The 26,308-nt window shown below is 48.6% G+C and overlaps 1 protein-coding gene across 4 annotated transcripts in view; it reads right to left on the minus strand.

Moving 5' to 3' along the window:
• The window catches only part of Efcab6 (EF-hand calcium binding domain 6), a 187,378-nt gene that overhangs the window by 114,539 nt on the left and 46,531 nt on the right, over positions 1 to 26,308 (minus strand). For all 4 annotated transcript variants that reach the window (XM_021183282.2, XM_021183284.2, XM_021183280.2 and 1 more), the window contains exons 7-8: positions 9,274 to 9,410; positions 3,986 to 4,098 (exon numbers count right to left, since the gene is read on the minus strand). In XM_021183282.2, coding sequence (XP_021038941.1) covers positions 3,986 to 4,098; positions 9,274 to 9,410 — 250 coding nt within the window. The remainder of the gene's footprint in view (positions 1 to 3,985; positions 4,099 to 9,273; positions 9,411 to 26,308) is intronic.

Consider the following 26,308-nt stretch of genomic DNA (forward strand, 5'->3'; position numbering starts at 1 on the left):
TATCTCTGCAGCATATCTGCCTGCAGGCTGCCATGCTCCCCACCATGATGACAATGGACTAAACCTCTGAAACCGTAAGCCAGCCCCAATTGCATGTTTTCCTTAATAAGAGTTGCCATCATCATGGATTCTCTTCACAGTAATAAAACCCTAACTAAGACCAAGACTGGGCTTGGACTTCCCAGCTGAAGGAGTTCCCTGCCTCAAAACAACTGCCTACAGAAGTGTGGCCCCAGGTTCAGCCCCAAGGCACCCAGAGCCCTCTGTGCTATGGAGAATGGGCCAGACCACATCTCGAGCTGGCACTGTTGGCAGCATGGGGTCGAGTTTGGAGATTTGCAAAATGCCAAGAGTTATGAAGTCAGGGAGACTTGCACTCCTGCTACAGAAATTACTGAGGCTGGACAGCGTGCGGCAGAGCTGGATTCGTGGACAGGAGATCCTGAGATGCCACTGTGAAAGTAATGCCTAGGTCACAATGGAGCGATCGGGACCATGTTAGGTCTCCGGTGGATTGCCACAGGCATGGGCTGGCTCAGGAGAGAGGCTCTATGTGCTTCTGGTGAGGCAGGGGTACCCGTGCCCGCTGGAATCCAGGTAAAACCAGCAGGAGACTCAGATACTGGGCATGGCGTTGCAGGGCCCAGGGCTTGTCTTGCTGCGGCCATTCTTGCTTGTTGCTTCTCCAGTCTACCCTTTGGGAAGGAACACTTACTCTATCTGTCTTGGAAGTATACAACCTATTTATTTTAGACTTAAAAAATCTTGAGTCTCAAAGGAAAGTCTGGGCTCTTGACAGTCTTTTAGAGAATTTTAAATTACATTTTATTCATTTTTATTTAGTCATTTTTATTCATTTATGTTGTATACATGAATGTGTGTGAGAGAGAGAACACGAGAGAAAGTGAGTGTGTGTGTGTGTGTGTGTGTGTGTGTGTGTGTGTGTTTTCTCTTCTTCCACCACATGGGTCTCAGAGACTGACCTAAAATCATCAAACTCGTAGCATCCACTTCAGCAAATGATCCACATCTCAGTGGCCTGAGACTGGGGTTTTGAGCAGTGCTGTGGATATTGAAGATTAGGGGACTTGTGAAGTTAGGCTAAATGAATGATGGATTGTGTTATGAGATGTCCATGCCCTTTTGAGGCTAATGTGGAATGTTATGATCTAAAAGCAGTATGTTTGGATATCAGTGTGACAAGGTGTCTTAGGGTTTTACTGCTGTGACCAAGGCAACTCTTCTAAAGAAAAACATTTAATTGGGGCTGGCTTGCAGCTTCAGAGGTTTAGTCCATTATCATCATGGCAGGAAGCATGGCAGCGTGCAGGCAGTATGGTGCTGGAGAAGCTGAGACTTCTATATCTTGATCTACAGGCAGGAGAAGGAAACTAGTGTTACACTGGGTGAAGCCCCTCTCTACAGTAACACACTTCCTTCAACAAGGCGACACCTACTCCAACAAGGCCACATCTCCTAATAGTGTCACTCTCCATGGGTCAAGCATTCATATATGAGTCTATAGGGTGGTGGTGGTGGGGAACCATTCCTATTCAAATGACCACACAAGGTACATACTTAGAATTGCTAAGCAACTTGACTAGATTCAGAGTCAACTATCTTTAAAACACTTTAACATTCTTTGATATTCAAAAAAAAAACAGTGTTTGAGATTACTTCAATGGGACAGAAGCCAAAGCAGTGTCCATAGCCTGCATCCTTTGCAAACAGGCAACATGAGAGTCTCTCGGGGCAGTTGCCGCTAAGAGATCCCTGTCTCACAAACTCAGCACATGCTAACCAAGCACAGATTCTGACTAACAGAACTATATAACAGAAACCCCAGGACAAGCACAAACAAGTGAGCCATACAGTGGCAGCGTAAGAAGTGACATGGGATAAAATACGCTCGACTCACCCAAGTTCCTCAAAATCATTGTGAACACTATGGAGAGAGGAGGGGCGGAGTGAGAGCGAGGGACACAGGGAAGAGAGACAGGGATCGAGGATCCCATCAGTGAAGATGTGGAAAAGGCTCTCGCTCAAGGTGATTGGGCTGAGAACACAAGCCAGTAAGATCAGGGCTTGGTGACATGAAGGTAGAACATAAAATCTACATGGAAAGTGACACAACGGACCCCAGAGAGCTGATGAGTCGGGTAAAGGCAGCAAAAGGAATGTTGGGCCTTGGCAAAAGCCACTTTGTATGGAAAACACAGGCTGCCCAAGGAAAATACGGCTCAGAAACTGGAGAGCAAGCTCATGAGAGAAGACAGAGACGGTCTGACATAAGGATGCAAGTCACTGTATCCCTGACATGCCAAACCTGAAAAATGACTTATTAAAATATATCAAACTACTGCAAAAAATCCTTTGAGGAATTAAATTTGCAAATAGAAGAGTCACCATGTTCTAGAAAATGTCTGCAGAAGGCTCAAGGATAAGACATATCCTGCTCTATTATTGAAACTCAGTGTACTAAGTTCTACAAGAGGCCGGAGAAAGCCAACCATTACTAAGAGAGGAAGTAAGCAGGCCTCGGGTTCACAGACACACGGTGGGGACCGGAGCAGGTGGCCTTTAGAAAGAGAAACATGTTATTCTCTGTTATTCCATGCAGCCAAGGTGGAACCATCATTTCCTTGGGTTTGTGTGTGATTTTTAGCCTGCTGATGTTCCCAAGTGACAGTAAATTCCTTGTTAAAAAAATAGCCTATGAGCTAATCTTTACAAGAGCCCCCTCGAAATCCCTCATTGCTATCCAGTGCATGGGAAGGTGCCAGGGTGAGGTTGACGGTGTTTCTTTCTGAGTGGTGCCATGGGTTTGATGGCTTACTTCAGCTTTTGGCTTGTCTGTGAGTGCCCAGTGGGGGCTCCCGGAGATGACAAAACCATGCTCAGCAGTGCCTGGCACCTGAGTCCAAAGAGCAGAGTCCTGGAACCAGCTCGCAGCAATCTGTGTTAGCAGAACCGGGGAGAACAGAGCCTGAGAACAGTGGTGGTTCTGGCTTGCTAGGAAGGCAGCGCTCTGTCACAGGTGTGCTCTGAGGGGTTTTGCTAAGCCTCATTAAGACAAGAACAGGTAATAAGAACAGGTTATAATCCAATCACGGGGGTAACCCCAGGTCAGGGGACAGAGGAAAAACTCCAAGTGACCTGAGTGTCCAGTTATGTGACTCAAACATTCTTCGCAAAGAAGTGGGCCACGATTCTGTTCAGGACCGGTAGCAGATGGACAGCTCCAGGCACCATGTTACTGGCTGAGATGGAGACTCTGGGCAGGTGGGGAAGCTTCCCCTTTGAGGACAGCATGCACACACAGATGCTGGCTTTCCGCATCTAATACAGCCGCAAGCTCCTCTACTCAGTACTCTCGAATTGGTTTCTTTGCCAAGTATGGAAAAGGCTTCACCATCCAAACTCTTTAAAGGTCAGATGCAGCAGAAAGAAGGGCAAATGACACCCAGGGACAGTCTGTGAGTTCGGGGGGACATCCCAAGTTCCAGTCCTGTGCTGACTCCATACACATTACCTTTGTGAAGCTCATTGTTCCCAGATATACACGTTTCTGTGTGGGTCCATGTGTCCGTGTGTGTGTCCGTGTCCGTGTCCGTGTGTGTGTGTGTGTGTGTGTGTGTGTGTGTGTTTATTGTTTGTGTGCAGTTACCCACAGAAGCCAGAAGAGGGTGTTGGACACTCTGGAGCTGGAGTTAAAGGCAGATATGAGGCCCCAGAGAGGTTCTGGGAATAGAATTTGACTTCTCTATAAGAGTAGTATGTGCCTTTAACCACTGCCCACCCCCAGCCCCTTTCTTTCCTCAGCCCTCACAGTTTTCTTATAAATAATAGCATCATGGGTATCTCAGCAGTGGATACATTTTACATATTGGGATATAATTCCTTAGGGAAGACCCACAAGGAAAACAAACAAACAAACAAACAAACAAACAATAAAACCCTTAGCGACTGCTTGGGAGGTCCTTACCCGCATTGGACAGTAGGTATTTAAAGCTGGCATCATTTTTAACACTGAGATTCTTCAGGAAAGCATTGTAATCCACCGCAGTGGTGTTGTCGATGTTGTACTGTTCCAAGAACCTGAAAGACAGACATTCCCTGAAGTCAGGCAGAGCTGAGGCAAGTCTGGACAGACAGACACGTGCTTATTACAACCTCTGCTTTACATGGGGCCAGCGCAGACTTCAACGTCTTCCTAGCTGCCGCTGCCTTTAACAAGATCATGGGAAATACTGCTGTTGGGATTCTTAAATGCAGATGGCTGGGGCTGGGGAAATGGTTCAGTCAGCAAAGCATTTGCTATGCTAGGGCAAGGACCAGAGTTCCACAGCACCTACACAAAACAGAACAGCCTGGGTATCTGTCTAGAATCCAGTGACGGAGAAGTGGAAGCAGGTAGACTCTTTGGGTCATGGGTCAACCAGTTTATCCCCTTGGGAGTTCTAGGTCAGAAAGAGGCCCTGCCTAAAGTAAACAAACAAACAAACAAACAAAAACAACAAACTGTCTTAAAACAAAAACAAAATGAAAACCACATAAATAAAAGGTAGGCAAGCCCTGGGTCTCTAGACGCACATAAGCACATATACATACACAGACTAAACATGCAGACACTTGAGAAAGAACACTATCAGCCTGCAGAGACACACACAGAGAGAGGGACTGGATGTCCAGGCCCCTACTTGAGAATTCTCCAGACACAAATCCTACACTTTTCTTCCCTTCCTTGTTGGAAGAGGGAGGACAGAAGATCCCAGGGCCCAAGAGGCCCCCTCCTCACCAGACAGCAGGAGCAATGAGACCTTCCTGTAAGAGGGAGACAGGGATCTGGCTAGTGAGCCAACGAGACTCACATTTCTGGAACCAGGGACCCTAGAGTGTGGAGAGTGGGGTGGGGGGATGGCAAGCAGGTGACTCTTATAACTGACAGAAGCCTATCACCACAGGGGACTGAAACCTTAGCCCACAGAAGCACACAGTCTTCAAAGAGCAAATGACAGAGGGAGTCCGGCTGTTCCGGAAGCATTTATGGTGTTTACATATAATAAGACTTATGTTTTCTGTTTATTTTGAGACAGGGTCTCGATATGTAACCCAGGCTGGCCTTAAACTTGCTATGTTCTAGCCTTGGTCTCCAAGTGCTGGAGTTATGGGCTTGGGACTACCACACGCAGCTTAGAAGAAGAAAATGGAAACACACACACAACACCTCTGTGTCTCTACAGTACACCGAGATAAACGGGCTGCTTTGGTTTGTAATGTGTTTCCTATTATTCAGATCTGTGTGTGATAAACACTTTCTAGATGCTTTCTGGGTTACTACATTTCTAAAAGAATTCACAGTTTTTAAATGTTTGGTTATAGTCTCCCCATATGTGTTGGTTTCTATAATTATCTAATTCCATGCTTTCTCAAAATTTAGTAATTAATACTTAAAGTATTTGTTATTTTTCTGGTTTCCAGATTGCACAGGGAGCACCGTGGATCCCTTCCCCACTGTTCCTCTCTTCCACTCGATGAAGCTTCCTACTGTCCTAGTAGGGAAACTTATCCAGAGGGATGATGGCTGCCAGATGCTAACTCAGAAACTCCCTAAACAGCCCCTGTCTTCATCTCAGCCCTGATCCTGTGAAAACGTCCCAGAAGTTCCAGACCTAGGAGGTAGCACCTGCCAGTATCTGCCTAAGTCCTGCAAGCCTTCGAGGCTGCTGGCCAGCATACTGCTCAAGCAAGGCAGGGGAGCTTGGTGAAGACTCACCCAACACTGAAGACTCCTTGTAATTGCAGTATCCCAGCAGCCAGGGTCTGCCTACAGGAGAACCCTGGCTTGGGCTGAGGACCAGGAGTCCTAGGTTCAGGAACTTGCTGTATGCATGTGGGAGACAGATGGAAGCCCATGGTAGTATGCTCTGGAGAAAACACTTTAGAGACGAATACTGGCCCTGAACAGAAAGGCAGGGTCTCAAAAGGCTTTCTGCAGGGCTTGGGGTGGAGGGGAAGGGTGCGGGGCGGGAGGGATAGCTCAGTCTGTACAATGTTTGGTGTGCCAGTTGAAGATATGACTTTGATCCCCAGAGTCCATAACCACAGAGCTGGGAGATGGACACAGGTGAGTCCTTGGGGCTCACTGGACAACCACTCTACCCTAAGTAATGAGCCTCACCAGCCAGCCAGTCTACCCCAATCAATGAGCCTGAGATCTCACTGAGAAATTCTCCTTCAGAAAACAAGGTGGTCAGTTCTCGAGGAATGGATATGGCTGGCCTCTGGCTTCTACAGGCATGTGTACACACACACAGGCACACACACCCTTGCAGACATACAATGTCTAAAGGTTGTCATAGAAAGAACTTAGACACTAAGCTGTTCTTACGACACTATCCCAGGGACTCCAACTCTAGGCAGCGAGGCCTGGGGTGGGTACACAGCCTGAAGAAAGCAGCAGGCAAGTGGGACTCACAGGAGGCTAAATTTCGGGGGGGGGACCTCCCAGTGAGTCTTTCTAGCATCGCAACCTGGAAAAACACCTTCCAGGCAACCCTAGCACAGGCTTGCCTTCTACAGTTTGATGGATTACAGGGCTGCTCAGAAATGACTTCACACAAATTTAATAGATTCATAGACCTGATGGTGAGGTCATCTTGGGCCTTGGGTTTTGCACAGGCTGAGAGATGCCCAGCAGGTGACTTTCTAGAAGTTGTAACAGGATCCCAGGTCATCAGGACTGGGACTCTGCCCACCGAGATAAACATGTAAGCATAACACGGGCATGCTACACACATTATTACATCATGTCTTCATCCCCATGCTGTGGGGTGGGCTTCTTGGTACCTACATTTCCCACATGTGCATGCATGTATATGGGTGTGTGTGTGTGTGTGTGTGCACGCACGTGCATGTGCATGCATGCATCCATGCATGCAGATGTGTCTGTGTGTTTGTGTGCATGTGTGTATCTGCACAAGCGTGCTGGTGAATATGGGTGGGTGGGCACGTGTGTATGGAGACCAGAGGACAAGCCCCTCAGCTATTGTTCCTCACGTGCTATCACCTGCTTTTGTTGTTTTGTCTTACTGGCTGGAACTCCGCAAGGAGGCTACACTGGCTGGCAGGTGAGGCTCAGAGATCCACCTGTTTCAACCTCACAAACTTTGGGGTTACAAGCACATGCCACCACACCCCCTGTTTCTTTTTTCTTTATTGTGCTTACTGGGGATCAAACTCAGGCCCTTTTGCTTGCAGGGCAGGGTGAGCACCATGTAGTCTGAACTATTTCCCCAGTCCCCCACCCCCTCAACACCTACTTCTTTAAGAGAAAATGGAGTCCTGGCAACACCTTGGTGTTCCAGGAATGGGGATCCAAGCACGGCCTTGACTTCAGAGCCTGGATATTCTTACCACACCAAGTGCCCAGTGCAGATCTTAAACAGAAGGAAGACACTAGACCACACTACTGAAAAAGGCCGTGTGCACCTTGTTCTGAACTGCAAAGGGCAAAGTGGACACCAGGGCAGCCACAGAGTCCCAGTGTCCTCTGGGATTTCCCGCGAGGAAGGCATTAAAGCCCCAGCAGAAATCAGCTTCTGTGTGCATCCATAGGAACTAATTCTATTTCGGGACATTGTTAAGGGCCGCAGTGACAAAGCACCATTGTTTTCGAGGCTTGAAAGAAATCTCGAATAAAAATTTGCGGAGTACTTTATTATTCAATACTTAAGAGATGGGGAAACAGACAGTAACTTTATATATATATAGATTTACTAGGTTGGAGACTGTGGTGCCAAACACAAGGTTTATTGTCAAATAAAAGCCCGCTTTGTTTCTGACGGCCTGTTTCAGAAGAGGCCTGCCTCCGCTCTGTAATTGCACGCACAAAATTATTTAATTTGTTTTGTTTGGATCTTATTCTGGACACTTTCCCAGCCAGAAAAGATATAAAAATTAAAACATCTATTATGCCTTTTATATTCTGAGGTAAGTTATAAAGAGGAAGAAAGAAGAACCCATATTTAAGAGTGGGAAGGATCCATTTATTTGTTTTAAGTCTCTGGTTGCAAGCCCCCATCGGAGCTACCGGCACATGCCCTCTGTGTTTGCTGCTCTGGGCAAAATCCCTCTGCTGCCTGCAGCCCCGATCTTGTCTACAGGAAAGTTGTCAAAAGCCGCAGTGACCCCTCCTAACAGTAGCCGTTAACTCCAGAGCCTTTAACTTATCTCTCTGCCTCTGCAGAAACAGTAGAGGTTTGGTGCTTTGGGAGCAGCCTGCAGGGTCCAGACATCCCTGAGCCACTAGGACATGAGCCAAGATCCACCAATCACATGACACTGATCCGCCTATCTACGTATGTGCACACATGAGTGTGTCCGTAATATGTATTAGGTTTTTCCCTATTAATTTACAAGCACAGTGAGAGGCTGACAGGAATAAGTTAAGGGGACAAGACTGTATAGCATACACTGTATGGCAGAAGGTGCTCAGAACACATGGACTGCTTATTTCAGGACTCTCACTGAGCAGTTTTGGACCAGTGAACTGTGGATAACTGAGACTCCAGGAAGCAGAGATAAGGCCCAGGGCGGGCGGAGGCTTTGCTCAGAGAAGAGGTTGGGAAAAGGGCAGGAAGAGGGCATCCTCTCAGCTGGGCACTTCAATAACGAAACACCACGGGGCCCTCCTCCAGCGCTTCCTACTCAAACCTCACACAGAGCAGGAGCCAAGCATTTGGCCACCCCACCCATGAGTGCTGTGCTGCAGCCGGAGTCAGGAGCAGGTGGTGGCATCTGGCATTTGTCAGGAAGCAGATAAACACTTTGTGTTAGTCCCTATCCTGTCACAACCTGCTGCCCCCAGGAACAATGTCCTCTAGGGAGAAGGATGTTTGAGCCATTACGTGAAGACTCAAAGACTCCAAGGCAGGAGTCCACAGATGAGTGAATTTCAACACTGGCCCCTTCTCCTCTTTGCCCCAGGCCTGGAGTCAAACTCCCAGTGAAATGGAAACACACAGGAGAGGGGCACACACAGGAGAGAATGGTGACAGGGGGCGGAGCAGCAGTAACCAACCCACGCAGATACACAAGCTGGATAGCGGTGCTCACTACTACCTCCTCAAGGAATAAGAGGGGCTAAGGAGCTTTTGAGAATTCATGGTCTCAGGAGGACCGTGGCAGTGTCCAAAATAAAGCCTAGGAGAGAGCTACGGAGGGAGGGAAAGGCCCAGAAACCTGCCACTGTCATTGGATCTTGCCACTCACTTCTCATAATCGCCATCCTGCATCTTTAGGCAGAATGTCTCCAGAACGCGCCTCAGCTCCTGGGGCTGCACCAGGCCTGTGTTGTTGACATCCATGACCTGGAAGACTTTCCTGATGTTCCTCATGTTCCGGAAGATCTGCGGAAGAGAGAGGGATTGGGAAAAGTCGAGAGGCCCGATGGTAAAGCATCAAATGGCAACAATGTGCAGAGGCTTTTTTTTTTTTTTTACTACTTCTTGTAAAATAAAATAAAATGTTTTCAAAGATTCACCACAGTACACATTGCACAATGACATCTTTGGAAGAAAAAAAAAGAAAGAAAGAACATTTTGCATATATTGAGAGTTTGCAAGGCAATTGTCTCAGTAAATGGTCTTAGTAAGTTTGTAAAAAAAAAAAAAAACTCTTTTTAATGTAAAGCAGCAAGTCTCATACACAATTCATTCCATTTTAAGGCTGTATGAAAAACTCTTTTCTGCTAATTGATGCTGAAAAACTAGTCCTGGCATAGCTGGACTTGTGTGATTTTTGCTTTTCATGGCCATATGCGAACTATTTTTACTGCGAGCTGGAAAATCTGACGGTCTATTTCAACCTCCCAATTTTTTTATTTTATTTTTTTTTATTTTTTAAAGATACCACAGAAAAGTTTTGCGACGATCTCTGAATTCAGCAAATGAGTCGCCGTGTGAGATGTTTGGCAGGGTCCTTGAAAAAGATACAAGGATGGGGAGCTGGGTCTCTGTGCCGATTAGACTTCTATGGGGTCATTTGAGCACTCAGAGCCCCGCCAGCAAGTGCTCCCATCCCACCATGCCCTGCCGGCAAATGCTCCCACCCCACCAACTCTGCATCTTCAGATATAGTAACTGAGATCCAACAGGGCTTTACTGACTCAACAGCTCATGGCTAGACAACACGAGACCATCTTTCAGCTGCAGCCTGTCTTTTCATGACCTTCCCCTGAAGGAAGGCTAGATACACAAACACAGTTGTCACTAGAGGAGAAGAGCAAGTGGGAGTAAGAGTCAGATATGGGGTGGGCAGAGGCACGGGCCTTCAAGGTAATATAAACACTTATGGCTAGTGTGGTCTGGGAGGCTTCCTGTAGGAGGTGGCACTGAGCCAGCAGGAGTAACTGACTGCAGAGGACACTGCCAGGAAAGAGAAAAAAGAAGAGAGAAGCCTGGTTCTAGAGGAGCTGACTCCATGGTCAGAGGTACAGATGCGGCCATGTCTAGCCTGGATTCTAAGGGACTTTAGCAAGCCTCGGAGTGGAGGGAAGCACTAGGCAGCAAGTGGGTTCCCCTTTCCTCAAGGCTTTCTCCACAGGTTCCTATGCTGATGAAGCCTGACCTATCCACATGACAGTCCCTCTTGCAGCCTCTCCAGGTCTCTTCAGTCTTTGGCCACTCTGGAGTCAGGAGCTGGGTAGGGTGAGTGGTCTCCTTGAGCCACTTAGAGTCCTTGCCTCTGCCTCACCCTGGCCACTTGTCCTTCCACCCACTGCTTTACCCCTCATGCTGCGGGTACCAGGGCCATATGAGTCCCCGTGTTTATGCCAACCACGCTTCTGACACCTGAGCTCCCTTCCAGAAACCACCGTTCCTACTCAAGCTTTGTGCTGTGCTGGTACCGACGGCCACTGACCCTGCAAAGCCAAGGTGTCTGCCCCTCTGCTTTCTAGATCACTCCCTCCAAAGCCCACCAGCCTCTGTCCCTGGGTCCCCTGCTTACAGGTCCCTCTCCTCTGCGATCTCCTTACCTCTTCTTCCTCTGAGCACCCCTCGAATGTGTAATCCCCCCTTCTCCCTACACCTCCTCAACACTGAATGAATCCTGCCCATGGTCTACCCCAAAGTAAGTGTGTGTTGTGGGGGGATACTTAAATGCAGATGCTCACAAACCCAGAGATTATCAGGTCCCCTAAATCTGGTACAGGCAGTTGTGAGCCACCTGATATGGATGCTGGGAATCATCCTTCAGTCCCCTGCAAGAAGAGTACTGCAGACTCTCATTGGCTGAGCCAGCTTTTCCGCCCCTTTCCTATGCCCCCACAGGAGGCCTGATGCACCTGGAGAGAAACGCGCTGGTGAGTGCGTACTGTTCCCTTGACCCTGGCCCCTCAGTCCACAGAACTGGGCACTGTATTCTGAGTCTTCTCTGCCATGGTAATGTATACACACACACATGCACACACACACACACACACACATACCACATACATACCACACACAGATGCACACACACACCACACACATACATCACACACACACACACACACACACACACACACACACACACCACACACATACATCACACACACACATACACACACACACTTGGGGCGGGAGAAAACATATGCATACATGAACATACATATGCACACATTCCCACGACATTCAAATACCCATTTCACCTTTAACATTTTTGTGCTGGGGACAGAGCCCGGGACCTTGCATATACTAGTCCCCACTGAGCCACCTCCAAGCCTATTCCTATCTTTTTCCACTTCCCAGTCTTGAAGTCCTGCCCCACCTTGCCAAGCTGGCTGCTTGCTTTCTGGAGAGCACAACTGAGTCCAGAGAACACCCAGCTGCCTGTGTGTCACCTGCCAGTGACCTCTCAGATTTCCCAGACTGGAACCGCTCTTCCTCCACCCTCCCACCTCAGGGATGGCAGATCCACTGCCTTTTCTCTGGTCCCCACTCTAATCCAGCCCATCTGGATAGCCCCTCACACTTCCCTGATCTTCTACAAGCCTCCTCAGAAGGTCGCAGGACCCTTTTTGTCCCTGCAGTCCCTCAGAACACATTAGCTGCACTGCAGGAGACGCTCCCTGCTGGGCCTGGTCTAAGTGCTAATGGGTGGAATGTTCATGCTCGGGAAACATTTGCTGGAATAAGTGACCGGATCCTTCCTGGCTGCCTGAGGAAAAAAAGCCATATGCTAGGGAAGCCTTGTGGCCTGGCTGCACGGGTCTCCTCCACCTGACCAGAGCTCTGAGGGCTCTGTCCTAACTAAAAGATGTAGTCCTGGCATTTGCTTGGTGTTGATATGATGAACAACCATCACAGGAGCCCTAGCTGACAAGTGTGAAGTCACATGCTGAGGACCGTCTTCTAATAACCAGAGCATACAGGTGCCTCTGATCACATCCCAGACTGGTACTGGAAACCAGACTAAGCCAGCACATCCCTGGGTCTAAAGATGGAACCCTAGATACCCACAGCAATTGCACCCAGGGGCCAGAGAAACTACAGTGCCTGCTCTGCCGCTAAGTCCTTGTCCACTTCTTCTGGGAACGTGGAGGAGGACAGGAGCGACACTCTGCTTTGCAGTCCCATGGCAACCCAGATGGGCCCTCTGCGTGGAGAGCCGCGAGCCACAAACCTGGCACAGAGCTCGCGCCCACCAGAGGTACCTCTCCAAGTTCCTTATCACTTGTCAGACGCAAGTTTGGCAGCAGCCACAGAAGGGAGCTACAGATGGCGAGACTTCGCCGAGACATCAGAGCGAGGGTCCTGGTGAGGGGGACCGGTCGGTACAGGGTGGGAGAGAACAAGAAAGGAATGAGAAAGTAAACAGCCAAGGGCCGAGCAACAATGACCAAGTCTATTCACCCTTCCCTGCTCCCACTGCCACCCCTAGCCTGCCATTGTGAGAGACTTCTCTGGTACTGGAATACTACCCTGGATAATCCCAGCCTCTCTCTCTCCTTCTTCCTCTGTCCCACCTGTGAGCCCAGCCTTAGCCTTGCTTACAGTAGCAAGCCAGTACACACCTCTCCAGTTCTGGTGTTTTGTGCTAGCCAGGCCCCTCCCTGCCTTCATGAAAGCCTCAGTCACACTGAGCTTGCTCAGAGGGGAGCCAGAGCACACCTTCAGCCTGTTTTGACCACTCCCCTTGTTTCTCTATTTACCCACTGACAGCCTGTGCCCAAGGCTTACTTCTTGTGTGGAACATGGCCCTGCTCTAGTCTAATGTGATGTCCTGGGAGCTCAGAACTTCCTGGACTAAACAGGCTGTAACTGTTGCCCAGAAAGCCCTTCCCTTGCCCTCTGCTCTCCAACGAGGCAGGGTTTGCTTTTCTGTTGCCTTGGGAAAATATTCAGACCAAAAGCTACTTAAGGAGGAAAGGGTTTATCTCAGTCTCTATTTCCAGGTCCCAGTCCATCATTGAGGGAAGTCAGGGCAGGAACTGAAGCAGAACCACAGGGAAACATGCTTACTGGCTTGCTCTCTGGCTCATGCTCAGCTGCCTAGGAATGGTGCCGCCCACAGTGGGCTGCGTCTTCCCATGTCAGTTATCAGCTAAGACGACTGCTCACAGACATAGCCACCGGCCGATCTGATTCAGACAATTCCTCCATGGAGGTTCTCTCTTCCCAAGTGGCTCTAGGGTGTGCCAAGTTAACAATTAAAACCTAACAAGGGATTTTAGAAAAAGGAATCAACCCTACAAAAATAAATGCATTTTTATTAGTTTAAGGAAAAACTAACAAGGGCCGTCTGGTACCTTCTCCAGCTTTCCTAACCATCCTCCAGTTAGTCATTGTTCCCTGATACTGACCTTGGGTTACTCTGTTTGCCCCCCCCCTTAAGAGAAGAAGGACCATGGCCACCCCCTGCCTGACTCTGTTCTGTTCTAGCTCTTCATAAGTTCCAGGAGATCTTGGAGGAGGAGGAGGTACAAATTACAAAAGCGGAGGTGCTAATCCTAGCTGCTCCATCCAAACCCAGCATACTTCTCAGAAAGGAAAAGTGTAGACCTCATATCTGCCCCAACACTCACCTTCCTCTGGCTTACCTCTGTGCTGGCCTCCCTCCCTAATGAAAACCTAACTTTCATGTAGGTATGGGAGCCACTGCCCACCACCCAGTTTGACATACCCGCAAGCTAAACTTGACTTTAGAATTTTTAGACAGTTGTGAGGAAATCAAAAGAAGAATCTTCTTGCATGTCATGTGAAGTAATGTGAATTTCAAATTTCAGTGTTCACAAACAGATGTGAAGGACTCAGCCATGTCCGTTCATTTCCATATTGCTGGGGCGGCTTTTCCCCACCAGGACCCAGGCAGCAGGCAGGAAAGATCCTGGGAACACAAAGACCAGGTACTGTGCAGAGTAAGATCACTGGACACTCTGTTCTCCTTCCCACACCTCTCTTGCAGAGTAGTGAAGACATTTCGGGGAAGATGCAGGTACAGGGAGTATAGAGCATCTAAGCAGACAGCTGAAAGGCAAGTATGGTGGTGTTCCAGGGGCTGAGGCAGTGGAGTGCCACAAGTTTGAGATCAGCCTGGGGTATGTACTATCTTAAAAAAGAAAGAAAGGAAAGAAAAGAAAGAAAAGAAAGAAAGGAAAGAAAAAAGAAAAGAAAGAAAGGAAAGAAGAGAAAGAAAAGAAAGGAAAGAAAGAAAAGAAGAGAAAGAAAAGAAAGGAAAGAAAGAAAAGAAGAGAAAAGAGAAAAGAAAAGAAGAGAAAAGAAAAGAAAAGAAAAGAAAAGAAAAGAAAAGAAAGGAAAAGAAAAGAAAAGGAAAAAAAAAAACAAAAACAGACAAACAAAAGACCAAGCAGTAATATTTTTGCCACTCTCGGGGGTCCACACCTATAATCACAGTACTTGGGAGGTACAGCCAGGAGAGCCAGCATTTCATGGGCTACGAAGAAGAAAGACCCAAACATCACTAGTTACACCTTGAAGTCAAGAGTGTGGAAAGTAGATACCCACCTGTGAGGTTGTACCCAGATGCTATCCCCCACTGTTCCCTTCTCACCACTCATTGTCCCATCCCCTGGGAACAGACCCTTCCCAGCTCCGCCTTAGCTCGCTGAGGCCTATGCAAGGCAGCATGCAATCAATGGGCCTCGAGTTTGCGCTGACCAATATTTTTTTTTTCCCAAAGGAACAGAATTTAAAGTACCATATCCTATAAAGCACTTAGATGACTTTTAAGCAGTCAGTGGAGCTGTGGTGGGAACTGCTGATCAGGGTGAAAGGCTCAAGACAAGGTGCTAAGTGACCAAGTAGCATGCTCTCACATTAAGGAACAGAAACCGGCTGGACCAGTAAGACACTGCTCAACCCCACCCCCCATCTAACACAGCAGAAGCCTAGAGGAGAAGGAAGGCTGGAGCGGATGAATGGTGGCTGGTGTGTGAGTTACTTGTCTTGAGGCTACAATAAAATGTCTGACAAACAATGCAGGGAAGAAAATGCTTATTCTGAGCCACAGTGGAAGGTGACGAAAGTGTGAGGGCGTGGTCACACTGTACCTCTGGGAAGCAGGGGGGCATGAATGTTGGTGATTGGCTGTCTCCTTTCCATTCAGTCCAGGACTCCAGTCCACCGGATGATGCTGCCCACAGTCAAGGTCTTCCTGTCTCATTGATCTAATCCAGACAGGAGCTCATAGGCAGGCCCAGAGGTTATTCCCCAGGTGATACCAGATCCTATAATGCTCATAACCAATAGTAACCACTAGAGATAGTCAAGGGGGTGGGTAGTGGCTATGTAGGCATAGAGGCAGACAGATTGGTGGGTAATGGCTGGCTGGCTGGACAGATAAATGATGCTGGGTGGTAGCTGGGGTATGGAGGCATATAGTGTGTAAGTGGATGGATTGGTGGATAATGGCTGGCTAGACAGATGAATTACAGATAGACGGTGAACTGGTTAAATAGGTGGATCGGTGGCTAATTGGCTGGCTGGATAGATGTATGGGTATTGGATAAATATGTAGATATATTAATAGTGGAATATATTGGTGAAGAGACTGATAGGTAAATCTGACTATATGTATTACATATGGATATATAGGTATATAGGTGAATAATTGGTTAGATTAATGGATTGTGGCTAGATTAATAGATAATGGCTGTTTAGTTAGCTGTTGGACAGATGATGGATAGGTGAAGGATGGATGACAGATGAGTGTATGGGTAGGTGGATGGACAGATGGACTGGTAGCTAGGATGATGGATAATGACTGACTATATGTATGTATGTATGCATGCATGTATGTATGTTTGTATGTGCATGTATGTATGTACTATGGCTTAGGTAGGTAGATAGATGAACAGATGAATTTGTGGGTAGATTAATAGATAGTGGCTAGCTGCCTGCCTGCCTGCCTGCCTGGCTGATGGATGGCTGATGGGTGGGTGGGTGGATAGAATGACAGGTAATGGCTGGCTGACTAGATAAATGGAGAATGGATGGATGATATACAGGCAAGTGGATGTACTGGTGGATAATGGTTGGCTGGCTGGCTGACTGGTCAGATGGATGGATGAGTGAATGGGTAGGTGATGGGCAGGTGATTGAGACACACATAAGGTATAATCTGGGTGATCTAAGGGGATCTTGGAGAGGTGTGTGGCAGACAGGCGTTTCATCTCCATTACGGGAATCTGCCCAGCATCCTCTGGTAGAGGAACTGAGGGAAGGTCTGGCGGAGGGGCCCAGTAATGCAATCTGTGGACGGGTTGAGCAGACACCAGGAAAGGTGGCAATCTGTGCTATGCTGCTCCTCTGGGGCTGCAGGTCAGATGAGAGTACCAAGCATCAGGGGCATATAGGGTGCACCACCAGGCATGGAAGGTGAGGAGGTCAGAGAGGACAGGATTAGGCACCCACACTATTTTAAGGCTCCCCAAGCAAGACCTGAGAACACGAGGAACACATGTGAGAGACAGGACAGGACAGAAGCCAGCCCAGGAGGGCATCCTGAGCTGCTATGTGACAGAGACCTCTAACTCCAGGGCCTGCACTGGCCTGGCTTTTGCCTCCATGTGATCCTGCCAAAGGCTTCCCTCAGTGACAGAAAGGGGAGCTCTGTGTGGGCCTGCAGAGCAGCGTGAGGAGGAAAATCCAACTGCTTCCTATTTGTCCCCCACTGAGCTGCGACAGTTCCATAAACTGCCTGCAGTGGATGCGTTATTACTCGTTATTACTCTGCGGGGCTTTGTTCCAAATGCTTTGTACACAGTGTGAGCTCTGGGAAGAAAAGCCGCAAGCCCAAATAAATACGGCCACCCAGACTTTAGTGTGTGTGAGTGTATGAGTGTGTGTGTGTGTGTGTGTGTGTGTGTGTGTGTGTGTGTGTGAGAGAGAGAGAGAGAGAGAGAGAGAGAGAGAGAGAGAGAGAGAGAGAGAAGAGGTATGGAGAGGCCAGAGGATACCTCAAAGTGTCACTACGCAGGAGCCATTCATTTTGGACTTTGAGAAAGGGCCTCTCACTGGCCTGGGGCCATCAGGCCCATGAGCCTGAAGGATCCACCTATCTCTGCTTGCCCAGGACTGCGTCTACAAGCACATATCATCCAACCTAGCTGTAAGCACCCAGACTTTCAGGAGCAGAGAACAGAAACTTTGCTCTCTGGAGCTTCGACTCACTCTACCAGCCTGGTTATGAGGAGGCCATTCTAGAGCAACACTGGAGACTACTGAATCCTTCCCAGCTCTCTGACCTCCTGGCCAACAGGTCCCTCTGCTGGAGATGCCTCTTCCTGCCTAGCTCTGACAGAAGGGGGTCAAGAACTGGGTACAAAGAAGCACGGAGGCACACACACACTCATAAGCATGGGGGTGAGGGGACAGCCTGCAGCCTGAGCCCCACAGCAGGGAGCTGCTACTACCCCAATCTTGGCTCTCTGCAGAGTGCAAGAGAGTGCTCAACAGCCACTGCTGTCTGTCTGCCACCTTTCTGTCACCGCCACCAAACTCATTTCAAATTGAACAAGTGAACATTTTGAAATGAGACTCCACCCCACCCCACCCCCCCAACAAAAAAAAGGATGCCTCTCACAATAAACACATCAATGCTCATTTTCCTTATTATTCTACTTTTGGCTATTTTGTATAAAATCTTTAATTAAAGTTTTTCTTTGAAATTGTCATTATCAACCCAGAAGAAAGGACGGGGGAAGAAAGAAACAACACAGCTGTGCAGCTATGAAGCGCTACTCGGGGCGAAATGAACTGGAACGGAGTAGGCGCTTGACGGTTATGTTCGGAGTTTTGGCTCCACGTTCTCAGCCACGCAGTCTGACTTGTCACTTTATATGGGTTCCATCTGTTTACACTCTGAGGAGTATTGGCTTCCCACCGTGAACATTTCCTATTTACCAGCTGGTAGAGATGAGCCAAACCAGATAGGAAAAAATTAGACCGCATTCAGAGCCTCATAAACACAGACTCTCGACTCAGGGACGTGCGCGCAGGGGAGCAGCGGCCAGGCATCGCTCACCTCTAACAAAGCCCTCCTCTCTCCCTGCCTGTCTGCCTGAGTCCCTGGGCTCTGCTCACTCTGGTGATCACTCCCTCCTCTCCCCACCCCAATCCCCACCCCCCCTACTATGGGCCCAAGACGTTGCATTTCTTTATCGAGCATATGTATACCCCAATTCTACCCAAACTGAAAAGGCTTACATAAAAAGACATCTGAATGAGATCCACGGAAATGGAGAAAAGAGGGCAGACAAAAAGAGAAACGCAAATCAGAGAAACCCAGAAGTTGCAGCTTCTCAGATGGAACAAAGACCTGGTTCTGGGTGTCCCCATAGGGGTGTAAGGAGGGAGGCTGGAGGCCATGCACTCTGCAGCCATGCACAAAGCCTGCACTTCATCTCCATTGCTAAGGCATTCACCCAAGACGAAGGCTTGGAAGACCCATGACAAGAAGCCCACGCCTGTCTACCAAGGGACTCCAGGGTGCCAGGTCCCCGGGAAACATTCCCCGTTTCTCTTCCTTCTTCTTTTAAAAGGTTGTTGCTGTTGTTTTTGTTGTTGTTGTTGATGATGATGATGATGTTAAAACAGTCTCATTATGTAACCCTTGGCAGGCTTGTAAGCTGTAATAGAGACCTGACCTTGAACTAACAGCAATCCCCCTGCCTCTGCCTCCTGAGCCCTGGCATTAAAAGCAAGCACCACCATGCCTGGTTTCCTTTCTCACCATGCCTACATTTAGGGTAGTATCTCTACCCAGGCAGAAAACCCCAGCTCATTCAGGACACAGCTTCACAGCAGGGGAGACTGGGCTGCCACCATACTGGCATCCACTCTTGGCTGCGTGTCATTGGAGAAGGCTCTGCTCAGAAGCAAGCAAGCACACCCAAGGGGGCTCTCAGGAAAAGTTTGCTGATGGGGCCAGCACTGGGTGCTGCCAAGACTTGAGCCAGTCTAATGTCCTGAATATGAGAAGTTCCGAATCCTGTCAAGAACAGACAAGGACAAGCCCTGTCACCTCCCCCAGCATGTCCAAGCAGTTCCTCTGCCTGCCAGCTCCTGGGCAGCACACAGAAAAAAAGAGCGATGCTCAGGCAATGCCTGGGTCTCTGCAGTGATGCTTGTGTCTCTGGAGAAATGCCCGGGTCTCTACAGTGAGGCTTGTATCTCTGAAGAGATGCCTGGGTCTCTACAGTGATGCCTGGGTCTCTGCAGTGATGCTTGAGTCTCTGGAGAGATGCCTGGGTCTCTGTAGTGATACCTATGTCTCTGCAGAGATGCCTGGGTCTCTATGGTGATGTTGGGTATGTACAGAGATGGCTGGGTCTCTGCAGTGATTCCTGGGTCTCTACAGTGATGTTGGGTCTCTGTGAGTCTTTGCAGAGATGCCTGGATCTCTGCAGTGATTCCTGGATCTCTACAGTGATGTTGGGTCTCTGCAGAGATACGTTGGTCTCTGCAGTGATGTTGGGTCTCTGCAGAGATGCCTGGGTCTCTGCAACGATGTTGGGTCTCTGCAGTGATGTTGGGTCTCTGCAGAGATGCCTGGGTCTCTGAAGCAGCTCTTGAGCTGCACCTTGCCAATGTCTCCATAAACTCATAAGACTCAGACAAACCTCCATGAAGAAAAAAAATACGGCAGACTCAGGGGACTGAGCCATGGACCAGGTAAGAGCTAGACATGGGGGATGAAGGGCAAGAAAGGCATGGTGGGGCCCTGTATCTAGCACAGGGAGCTGGATGAACAAGATGGAGGACACGGAGAATGGTGAAGAATACACGATCCTAGGTTCACTCAGGGCACACTGGGCTGGGAATACCTTTGTCGTCTCCCTTCAGCCCCATGGACACTTTTTTTCTAGATAAATGTTCCAGGTAACATCTCCAAACCACACTCTTCCTTGCTACCTTCTTCCTGTTTGTTCAGGCTGAGGAGCCTGTGGTAAGTAGAGGTTCATGGAGTCTTACTCTTCTTCAGGCCAGGCTCAGCCTGGCACCCACTGTGCTCTAAGGCACCCAGTGGTCTTGGTCTTTTTCCCTCTGACAAACCCACAAAACCCACTATCCTTGTCCCCCACTTGGCTTTCACATAACAACAGACACTGCTTTATTCAAAACTAAATCTTATTCAAGCTGATGTGGTGACCAGCGGGGGTGGGGTGGGGGTGGGGAACAGAATAATACCCCTCATCAAGGAAATTTCTCTTCGCAAAAGACACTTCAGAAAGCCAGAAACAATCAAAATGCAGAGTTGTGGAGCCCAGTTCTAACTGACATTTCCACAGAGCAACTCCTGTACCCAAGGCTCAGGGACATTATGGAAGAGGGGGCAGGAGGAGTGTAAGGGCCAGAGGACTGGAGAGTTTGCTGTGAGACTGTGTCTCCTTGGAAGGTCAGATGCTACACCCATAAAGTTTCACCAACATGATTGCCTGGACACAAGCCAAACAAGGATGACTCCAATAAACTTGCTCATGCCGACAGGGAAAGCTCACAAGGCTACACCCCAGACAAGCAAGCACAGGCAACAAAGGAAGGAATGCTGAGAACAGGGGACACAGTCTTTCTCTGGGAGAAGCACACTTGCTGGTTATCCATAGCAAATGGTCAGCCCTGAAAACATACACACATATGTAACATTATACAGATGGAGCAAATTGTACTTATGCATTTGGAAATCTAAGTATATGTATATATGTGTATATGAGTATATGTGTATATGTATAATGTGTATGTATGTGTTATGTGTGTATATGTATGTATGTATGAATGAATGATTAATGAATAAAGAGGCCATGAATTTGAAAGAGAGTCAGAGAAGGTTTGGGGAAGGACATGAGAGAAATGTAGTTATATTATGATCTCAAAAACAAACAAACAAACAAACAAACAAACAAAACAGACCACCATCCTCTATCAGGGCTGTTCTTGCATCGACTTCGTGTATCTGGGGGATAGGGATTGAGTCATAGTGTCACATTACTGGTCACCGCCTGGTCCTCATACACCAGCACACACTGAGTCAATACAGCCTGGTGAAAAAATGTGGCTCTCAGCTTCAAAGTCCTCCTCATAGGCATCCCAATTCCAGTTGATCACCCGAGAGGTTCCCCTTAATACCACACACAGCTACATCTACGCCTTCACACCTCTCCCTGCAGGGCCATGCCCCCATCAGACCTTCAACACAGTCCCACATTAGGGCTTACATCTGGCCTTCAACTACTTTTTCCCTAGCCTTGACTTTGAAGCAGACCTGCCCCATCTGCCTGAGATCACAGGCTGTCTCAGACCATCCACAGTTTTATCTTCTCTCTTCCCAACCATGTCTCCACAATGCCCCAAAGCAGTCTCCCAGGCCATCTTGTCCCCAAAGGAGCTAACCATGTCCACACTGACTCCCGTCTGCTTTCCTCATCAGATGTCCCTACCCACTCCGAGCAGTGCAACCTGGTCTCCATAACCATACCATCTAGTCAGCATTTGCTGGCCATGTGTCAGGTGCCAGGTACAGAGGCACCTGATGTGGTGAAGGCGCCACAGCCGTGAGACATATGTCCATTCACAAACAAACCCTCGTCAGAAGGTCGAGCGTTGAAGGCATGTTCTCAGCATCTCTGAGACTCACTCGTGAGGAGATGGAGAGATATCTCAATGGTTAAGAGCACTTGTTGCTCTTCTGGAGGATCAGGGTGATTCCCAGCACCCACATGGCAGCTCACAACTATTAGGAACTCCAGTTACAAAGGGTCCTTTGACTTCCATGGCATGCATGTGGCTCACAGATTCATATGAAGGCAAAGCACTTATACACATCAAATAAAGATAAATAAAACTTTTAAAAGGGAAGAAGTGGGCCACTCAGAGCTCCTCTGACTATGTGTGATGATTCGAATAAGAATGGCCCCCATAGGTTCCTTCTGTAGTGAGAATTTTGGTTTCTTAAAACGAACAAACAACAAACCCAGAAACAGGACTGTGGTGTTACTTCAATACCAGGTATGGGGACCTGGGGCTGCTTCAGACTGTCCACAGCAGGTGACTATGATTTGTCTCTTGCTCTGGCAGGGGCGTGGTTTTGCCAGCTGCAGATAACTGCTGCCACTGTGTGACATTTGGAATTCTGTGGACTTTTCAGAGGGTGTGTAAATGCTAGGGCCTCGAGGTGAATTGTTGGTTAGCTGTTGGTTGGTTGTTGTTGATTGCTGTTGGCTGAGGTTTGTTAAGTAGTTGTCTACAAAGAAGAAACGAGAATAAACTAGACAGCAAAGTTCAAACTTGACCCAAGGCAAGTTTGATGGTCCTACGACTCCATTTGACATCCCTAACCAACAGGAAGTAGTCTGGCAATACATCACCCCCTTTCTGACCCCTGACTTTATGCAGTGTTAGGGGCCTGATAGGGTGAAAGAAAAAGGATGGAAAAGGAAGAAAGAACAGAGCAAGAACAGTAGCAAGTGCCCGGCTACATCATTTATTTCAGCTCTTAGTCATCACCGAGTGGAACTCTGATAGGATTAGAAGGACTAGGCGGTGTGGCCTTGTTAGAGGAAGGGCGGGGCTTTGAGGTTTCAAAAGCCCTTGTCAGGCCCAGGTTCTTGCTGTCTCTCTCAGCCCATGGATCAGGGTTAGGTTGTCAGCCACTGCTCCAGTGCTGAGCTCCCTTCTGACTCTGTAAGCAAGCCCTCAGTTAGATGTTTGCTTGCTTTTATAAGAGTTGGCTTGGTCAGGATGTCTCCTCACAGCAATAGAACAGTGTTAAGGTTTGTGTACACTTGACCCAGGGAGTGGCACTATTAGAAAGTATGGTCCTGTTCGAGTAGGTGTGGCCTTTTTAAGTAGGTGTGGCACTGTGGGTGTGGGCTTTAAGATTCTCATCCCAGCTGCCTGGAAGCCAGTCTTCTGTTAGCGGCCTTCAGATGAAGCTGTAGAACTCTCAGCTCCTCCTGCAGCATGCCTGCCTGGATGCTGCCATGTTCTTGCCTTTGTGATAATGGACTGAACCTCTGGAACCTGTAAGCCAGCCCCAATGAAATGTTGTCCTTGTAGGAGTTGCCTTGGTCATGGCGTCTGCTCACAGCGATAGAACAATAACTAAGACACCATGCTTCTTAGTTGAGTCAGTGAACAAACAGGAGGAAGGCAGAACAGCCTAGTGTGGAGGTTTGGAAGTCTCCAGGAAGAAAATTGCCCAGGGGCTAAAGAGAAGAGATGAAGACTTTCCCAGCTCGGTGGGTTCAGAATGGCTAAGGGTTACCATGTGTTCTCCCTGGGGAGCAAAACCCATGAGCATCCCCGCCCACAGCCGAATGAGAGCAGATCTGTGGCTCCAACAGTAACTCTGGCTCTCTGCAGCTCACGGTGTTAAAGAGTAAGTGGAGGGGCAGGGCAGGCAGATGCGGACGGCTGAGCAAGACTACAGTGATGCTTCTCCTCTGGACAGCTGCAAGGCTGGACTCCAGAAGAGGTGAATGTGGGTTCCATCAGCACGGGGCCCGCTCCCTGCTCCCCTCCCCCGTGGCTTTAAACCACATGTTGTCTCTTCACTTCTCACTTGAGAACTACTGCTGTACCTTCCACCTGTAAATGTTCCCTAATTTTCTAGCCATCTCTATGAGCCTGGCAAACGACAAGCTCTTTTCTCTTTATCCTCTCACAGAAGCACCGTCTAATGACAGCGTTTCCTAGTTTCCCAGGTGATCAACAATCCCCAGGGAGACCAGCTTGCTCTGTGCCACTCAACACTGGGGTCCAGATACCCCATTCAGGCTGTCCGGTTCCCCACTCTGCGCAAACGCTTGACTATCCCCCACAAACTTCTGTCGGTGCTATTGGCTGGCCATATGTAGGCTAAGTAGCTTAAAAGTCAACAAGATAAACTTCATCTGAAATAACTATAAATTCCAATTGAGTCCTTGATACAGTTTCCTCATGAAGCTTCAGTAAATTAATAATAGATCAACCAAAAATAGCTTCTGGGCTTGACGTACTTTTGGTACGAGTTTCCGATAGAGCGGCAAGTGGTGGCTTTGTGGTGTGAGTTGAGCGTGGAAGCACTGCTCTTCATTTAGCTGCACGGAGGCACGTGGAGGAAGCTGTGACATTATTAATCACTATATTCGGTTATGATTGATGGGCTTTTCTGCGGGGAGGAAGAAGTGCCTCAGATACAATCTGTCCCAACAGCCCTGCGATATGCTAATATTTTCTTCAGATGAAAGAGGAGATGTGTTCAAATCCCTGCTGTAGCCGGCGATTGATACTGGGAGCCCCAGAGGGGCCAAAGAAGCCGGGAGTGGGAGGATGGGCCAGGTTAAGCAGTGACTATAGAAGCCTGTGGGTTTAGCAAATGGCCTCCGTTTCAGCTCGACATGGCTTTCTTGTGTGTGTGTGTGTGTGTGTGTGTGTGTGTGTGTGTGTGTGTGTGTGTTTATGCAGGGGGATTAGTATGCATGCAGGCATGTGAGTGTGCATGTGGAGGCCCAAAGCCAATCTCAGGTAGCCTTCCTCAAGAGCCACCCATGCTTTTTTGAGACAGATTCTCTCGCTAGGACCTGGAGCACACCAATAGGCCAGGCTGACTGGCCAGTAAACTGCAAAAACAACCCTTCACCTGCCCGGCCCTGGGATTTGCAAGCATGTATGACAGTGATCGGTTTTTTTACATGGATCTAGGGACTGAACTCAGGTCCTCATGCTTGCAAGGCCATCTTGCTTCTCTAGATGAGCCATCTCCCCAGTCCTAGCTGTAACTTTGTAAATGCCCTTTTAAAGGAAAGCTCACCTGCCTAGGAAGGGCGACCTAACCCTGACTCTGGGCCTCCTCCACTGGGGTAGCGAAGAACAAGCAGGCAGCTCACTTGAATGATTCTCCAATTGCCTCTGAAATGATGCAGGCTGCATCCTACAATTCTGAGGCACCAGGGTAATCCCATCAAAGCTGTGTGGGATCACTCGGTGTCCAACAGACATGCTAGTCACAGCTGACTGGGTCGACCAGATGTTCCAGCATCACAAATACCCAAGTCCTGGAATCCTTTCTACTTCTGAGAGTTTCTTTAACTTGGAAAGCCACACAACGTAAACAGCCGAGGCCTTTGGCTGTTTTTTTTCCTTTTATGCCTCCTTAACTGTATGACATATGCTTGAATTCCAGTCTTCAGTTCAGAGCTGTTTTTGTGTGTGGCAGGTTGAGAAAGGTCTGGAGTCCTGTCTGTTCTTACTGTGTGCCTGAGCAAGGCAGAACCCTTTGGGGTTTCTCAGCTATCCTCTATACACGACTATTAGTGCTTCTCACCCAGGGGTAAGGTGAGGTTTTCTTCTTAGCCTTGTCTTCCATCCCTTCCGCACCTCATGTGGGGATCCACAGATGACAAAACAGAGCAAAGACTGACAATGTTCCTAGTCTGACCATGCACTGACATTTCCCTCTTTTGGTCCTACTGGAGCCCTGACTTTAATATTGTCAACTAAGTCTGAGGTCTTGGACTTATCCAGCACCCCAGGATGGTGCTGGAACCTGGAGGACAGACTGGGGCAAGGGGCTGGGAGGGGGTGGGAAAGGGCCACATGCCAGAGAAAACACAGGGGGAAAATGACTGCTTCACAGACAGGTGGTCTCACGGGCAGAGCAGCTTTGTCTACCACTGTGGTGGAAGCAACAGAGGCTGCTCTCTGATGAGAAGTGACCCTGGCTAGAGACTTGACCAGGTGTATGTCTGCTGAATGCAAAATCAGCCACAGCACATTTGCTGAGAGACTCAGAAAGCAGGGTAGCTCACGATGGTGATAAGGAGGCT

This window comes from Mus caroli, chromosome 15, assembly GCF_900094665.2.
Source record: "Mus caroli chromosome 15, CAROLI_EIJ_v1.1, whole genome shotgun sequence".
Classification (NCBI taxonomy): Eukaryota; Metazoa; Chordata; class Mammalia; order Rodentia; family Muridae; genus Mus; species Mus caroli.